The sequence below is a fragment of the Notolepis coatsorum genome (genome assembly GCF_963971535.1).
Source record: "Notolepis coatsorum genome assembly, chromosome: 7".
In the NCBI taxonomy this organism is placed as follows: domain Eukaryota; kingdom Metazoa; phylum Chordata; class Actinopteri; order Aulopiformes; family Paralepididae; genus Notolepis; species Notolepis coatsorum.
In genome coordinates this window covers 126,991,149-126,997,148 of record NC_140171.1, presented here as the reverse complement: position 1 = coordinate 126,997,148, position 6,000 = coordinate 126,991,149, and the positions used below count along the sequence as shown (strand labels likewise).

Here is a 6,000-nt window from a genome sequence, read left to right as displayed (position 1 = left end):
CATGACCTCAAGATGCCTGACCCTGTGGCACTGGCAGCCGGGTCAGCAAGACACCGTCCCGATTCCGCAGCACAACAGAGGCTGAAGATGTTGTACCAACAAAAGGAGTGGCAACATGGAGGAGAGGGTTTTTTGAAGCTCTTGATCTTGTGCAGAGTGAAATAAAGCGCCGTTTTGACCAGAGTGGCATGGAAATGGCCTCAAGCAGGGAGGAAACATTGCTTGCTGCTGCTAAGGGGTCAGTTGGCACAGAGGAAGACCTGAGATCTCTCCAGCTGCCAGGAAATATAGATGTCTCTGGTCTTCACATGCAAATGAGGATGCTTGGAGACCTTACGAAGGATGAGGACTTTTGCACTGTTCACGAACTCGCTGTGTATATGTTCAACCTGAACATGCAAACAAGAGGACTCTTCAAAGACGTGGAAAATCTCCTCTCCATCTGTGTCTTTCCATGCCCATCTCCGTGGCCTCTCAGAGAGATCCTTCTCGGCGCTCCGTCGCCTGAAAACCTGGCTGCGTAACACAGTTACCCAGAAGAGACTCACTCACCTGGCCTTGCTGCATCAGGAGGTTTTGGACTCACTGGACATTCATGTTGTCATGAAGGAGTTTATTTCCACACTCCTGAACGCAAGACCACCTTCGGTGTTCTTCCACCGTCTTTGGAATAGATAGTGTGTTTATTATTGCTCCTGCGGCGCCTGGCTGGCTGCGCAGTGCGCCGTGCTCACTTGGTTAATGTTCAGCACCACGGACAGCGATTGTTGTTTTGACAGAGTCACACCACACACACACACACACACACACACACACACACACACACACACACACACACACACACACACACACACACACACACACACACACACAATGCAGGGCCATCTGTCCCCAAACATACAAGCACGCACACACACACACACACACACACACACACACACACACACACACACACACACACACACACACACACACACACACACACACACACCACACACACACACACACACACACACACACACACACACACACACACACACACCACACACACACACACGCATGTTGTGCCAATAGCCAGTGTCCCCCGACACACTGGCTGAAGCCTATGGGGGTTCAACACAGATGGAATAACGTCACTGGACTTAAAGGGATGTGTGTGTGAGTGGGTGACAGTGTGTGTGTGTGGTCTGTGTGTGGTGTGTGTGAGTGTGTGTGTGTGTGTGTGTGAGTGCGTGTGGGGGGGGGGGGGGGGGGGGGCTGTCAATGGGCTGTCAAAGTGTGGGTACAATGGATAGTATAGTGGTTGTGGAAAGTGCTTGTGAATGTGTGTGTGTGTGTGTGTGTGTGTGTGTGTGTGTGTGTGTGTGTGTGTGTGTGTGTGTGTGTGTGTGTGTGTGAGTGTGTAGACCCACCTGCCAGGACACCACACACATAGACCAGTCCGATCCTCAGCGCTCCATGCACCATCTCTAGAGGGACCCCCACCAGCAGCTGCATGGCCATGTTCAGACCCAGGTGCTCATTACTGCCACACACCACACACACACACACACCACACACACACACACACACACACACACACACACACACACACACACACACACACACACACACACACACACACACACACACACACACACACACACACACACACACACACACACACACACACACACACACACACACACACACACACACACAAATATTAGGACCAAACAATACATCAAACTCATAATGATATTCAAATATGAAAGAATGTCTAAATATATGAAAGAATCGCAAAGGCCACAATATAACAATGTCTTAAAGGGATTTTCATTAATATTTTATTAGAAGTTAGGCACATCAACAGTAATTTCATCTGAATGTACATCTCTAGCCCATTCGGGTGCACACGGAATGACATTTTCCAGCATCAACTTGGGATATTTTGTCCCGCCAACTTCTTTCTCTCTCTTTCTTTTTTCTTTTTACATATACAAATAAAATTATAATAATAATAATAATAATACATTAAATAAAATAAAATACAGATAAACTGGGAGAGGAGAAAGGAAGCAGAGAAAGAGAGGTACTGTATGAGAGAGAGGGAGAGAGAGAGGTGGGTGGGGGGGGGGCTCGATCATTCGGTGAGGTGGGATTAAATGGAGTCGCAGTAAGTCAGGTTTGGATTTCTGGACATTAAGTGGTATGAAATGTTTGCTAGTAGTTCAGAGGATGCAGCAGCATCCAAGCGAACCGGGAAGCCTCAGACACTCAGTTAATCCACACCATATAACATGCTGGCAAAAGTTTTAACCTGAGCATTTCCTCAGCTTCAGAACGAAGCGATGTGTTGGAACCAGCCCCAGTGTGACGCAGTTACTACTTCTGCCGGGCTTGTTCCAACATGAATCAAGCATAGGAAATGCTCGAGGACTGCGGTTTGAGTCATGGATGGTTCAAACCTTTGCCTGCATGTTTTATTTTATTATTATTATTATTATAATTTTTGTATCCTTCTTTTTCTCCGCCTGATTTTCTATGTTTTTTCCCCCATCCCAATTTAGTCGTTATGCCAATTCCCTCCCTCCCCTACCTGGTCGTTGTGCGCATGTTCCCCCTACTGGTCGGTACAAGGGAACCCTGAAGTCTACCACATGCTTCCTCCGACACATGCAGAAACAGCAAGCGGCTCTCTTTTCACCTGGCAGCGAGGACTCTCATTGGTGAAGTGTAACGCGTGGGAGGTCACGCTGCCTTCACCACTTCGCTGAGCAGGCGCCCAGACCTGACCTGTAGGCGTCGCTGTCCACAACGCCAGATTACCACCCACGGCTTCCCTCCCCGCTAACTCAGCCAAACGAGTTAGTAAGACGATCGGCCCAAGCCGCAGGCAATGCTGACTCCGGGAGTCGAGACCGCAGCCTCTTGCATTGGTGACGAGCGCAATCTCCACTACGCCACCCGACCGCCCATTTGCCTGCATGTTATGGTGTGGATTAACATGTTTCACACTACCAAAGGGTTAACCCTTTCACTGCGACAATACAGAAGGTTAACCCTTTCACTGCCATACGACAAATGGTTACCCTTTCACTACCATTGAACTATCAGTACTCACTTTAGACACTTTAACACACTTTATATTAATCTATTATTAAAGAGATTTGCACTACATTCATACCTAATTTGCACCCTACCTACGTTTTGTACCTCATCTCATTTCTGCATTGCACCTCACTGTTACTCATTTTACTCTGTATTGTATACTGACTGAACATTCCTTTACTTACTTTTTACTTACTTCTTAATACAATTTTTTTACTGTATGTAGCACACTCTCAGGGGCTCATACAGAAACAAGCATTTCATCATTAAAGTATTCTGTATTTTGTTGTGACAAATAATAAACAAACTTGAAACTTGAACTTACCACACTAGTGAAAGGTTAACCTTCTGTAGTGTGGTTGTGAAAGGTTAACCTTCTGTAGTGTGGTAGTGGAAGGTTAACCTTCTGTAGTGTGGTAGTGAAAGGTTAAACCTTCTGTAGTGTGGTTGTGAAAGGTTAACCTTCTGTAGTGTGGTAGTGGAAGGTTAACCTTCTGTAGTGTGGTAGTGAAAGGTTAACCTTCTGTAGTGTGGTTGTGAAAGGTTAACCTTCTGTAGTGTGGTAGTGAAAGGTTAACCTTCTGTAGTGTGGTTGTGAAAGGTTAACCTTCTGTAGTGTGGTAGTGGAAGGTTAACCTTCTGTAGTGTGGTAGTAAAAGGTTAACCTTCTGTAGTGTGGTAGTGAAAGGTAACCGTCTGTAGTGTGGTAGTGAAAGGTTAACCTTCTGTAGTGTGGTAGTGAAAGGTTAACCTTCTGTAGTGTGGTAGTGAAAGGTTAACCTTCTGTAGTGTGGTAGTGAAAGGTTAACCTTCTGTAGTGTGGTAGTGAAAGGTTAACCTTCTGTAGTGTGGTGGTGAAAGGTTAACCTTCTGTAGTGTGGTAGTGAAAGGTTACCTTCTGTAGTGTGGTAGTGAAAGGTTAACCTTCTGTAGTGTGGTGGTGAAAGGTTAACCTTCTGTAGTGTGGTAGTGAAAGGTTAACCTTCTGTAGTGTGGTAGTGAAAGGTTAACCTTCTGTAGTGTGGTAGTGAAAGGTTAACCTTCTGTAGTGTGGTAGTGAAAGGTTAACCTTCTGTAGTGTGGTAGTGAAAGGTTAACCTTCTGTAGTGTGGTAGTGAAAGGTTAACCTTCTGTAGTGTGGTAGTGAAAGGTTAACCTTCTGTAGTGTGGTAGTGAAAGGTTAACCTTCTGTAGTGTGGTAGTGAAAGGTTAACCTTCTGTAGTGTGGTTGTGAAAGGTTAACCTTCTGTAGTGTGGTAGTGAAAGGTTAACCTTCTGTAGTGTGGTAGTGAAAGGTTAACCTTCTGTAGTGTGGTTGTGAAAGGTTAACCTTCTGTAGTGTGGTAGTGAAAGGTTAACCTTCTGTAGTGTGGTAGTGAAAGGTTAACCTTCTGTAGTGTGGTGGTGAAAGGTTAACCTTCTGTAGTGTGGTAGTGAAAGGTTGGGGGGTTGATGGTGGACTTCTTCTGGGACCGGTTGCACTGGGTCCCACAGAGTGTCATTTTCCTGCCCAAGGAGGAAGGGACAGGGGCTTGTCAACTTGGCAAGTAGGGGAGCTGCGTTCAGACTCCGTTTCATTCAGAGACTCCTGACAGGACCGGCTGATCTGGTCTGGAGACCTGTGGCCCGAGCCATACTGGAGCGGTGTGGTGGGCTAAGTCTGGCTGAGCCAATGTTCCTCATGGATTTAAAGGGATGTACAATGAAAACCTGCCCCATTTCTACAAGGGACTATTAACAGTGTGGGGCTTGTTTACGAAAGAGAGACTGAAGGACGGTGACTCATTGTACTGGCTTCTGAGGGAGCCGGTGGTTCATGGGACTCGTTTTCAGGGTGGGGCCGAGCCAGCGCTGAGACAAAGGCTGTGTGAGGCGAAGATCTTCACGTTGGGCAATGTGCTGGAGATGTGCGGTCCCTTTTTGATAATGCTGCCGGTCTGGCCTCACAGCTGGGCACAAGGTCTGTCAAGGTGATGGGCCGCCTATTGGGAGGCTGGAAACAGCAGCTGACTGATAATGAACTTGAAATGTGTGTTGATTATTGTAATGGTCAGTTATTTCCTGCTGTAAATGATTCTTTTCCTGAGGTGAAACTTAGTCCTATTTTTAATGTGATGGTTGTCTGTTAGAGGTGAGCAGTGCTGCTGATTGCAGGCTGAGCACCATGGTGGGCAAAGTTATGTATTACCTGTGTGTAAAGTGTTGAACCAAAACAGGCTGAAGGATAGGGTTGACACTCCATGGAAGCTCATCTGGGCCTGCAGGAAGCTCAGAGGCCTGAGTGGAGAGCACTATACAAACCACCGTTAACTAATGATTGGGGATTTACAGTGGAGAATTTTACATGGTGCAGTTGCTGTGAACGCTTTTGTCTCTGTGATTAATTCTTTTTTTTGTATCTACTTTTTTCTCCCATTTTCTATTTTTCTCCCCTTCCCAATTTTGTATCGTCCAATTCTACCCTCCCCTGTCTCGAACGTTGTTAGGCCATGCCTCCCACAAGCCGGCTGGCAATGTGGACTAAGCCTTACATCACGTGCCCCCTCCGGTACTCAAGGAAGCAGCCGTCGCATCTTTTCACCTGCACAGCGCGATCTTTCAGCATCGGGGGTCTGCGTTTGGAGGGCACGCCGCCCCCGTCGCTTCCTGATTCTGCTGCGCAGGCGCACCAACCAACCTGTAGGAGTCGCTGTCCACACTGTCCAATCCCCACCCATCAGCTTCCCACCCCCTAATACTGCCAATTTATTAGTATGAACGACCAGCCAAGCTGATAGCAATGCGGAGAGCTGGGCTCGAACCAAGCGTCTCCTGCATTGGTGGTGAGCGCCTTGCCCACTGCACCACCTAGCCGCCACTCTCTGTGATTAATTCTGATGTTGAAGACACCTGTCCTTTCTGCACAGAGAG

The 6,000-nt window shown here is 47.1% G+C and overlaps 1 protein-coding gene across 1 annotated transcript in view; it reads right to left on the bottom strand.

The window, feature by feature from the left end:
* rhbdl3 (rhomboid, veinlet-like 3) overlaps positions 1-6,000 on the bottom strand; it is a 213,737-nt gene that overhangs the window by 38,035 nt on the left and 169,702 nt on the right. The window contains exon 6 of the mRNA XM_084318088.1: positions 1,413-1,525. Within this exon, the coding sequence (XP_084174214.1) occupies positions 1,413-1,525 (113 nt within the window). The remainder of the gene's footprint in view (positions 1-1,412; positions 1,526-6,000) is intronic.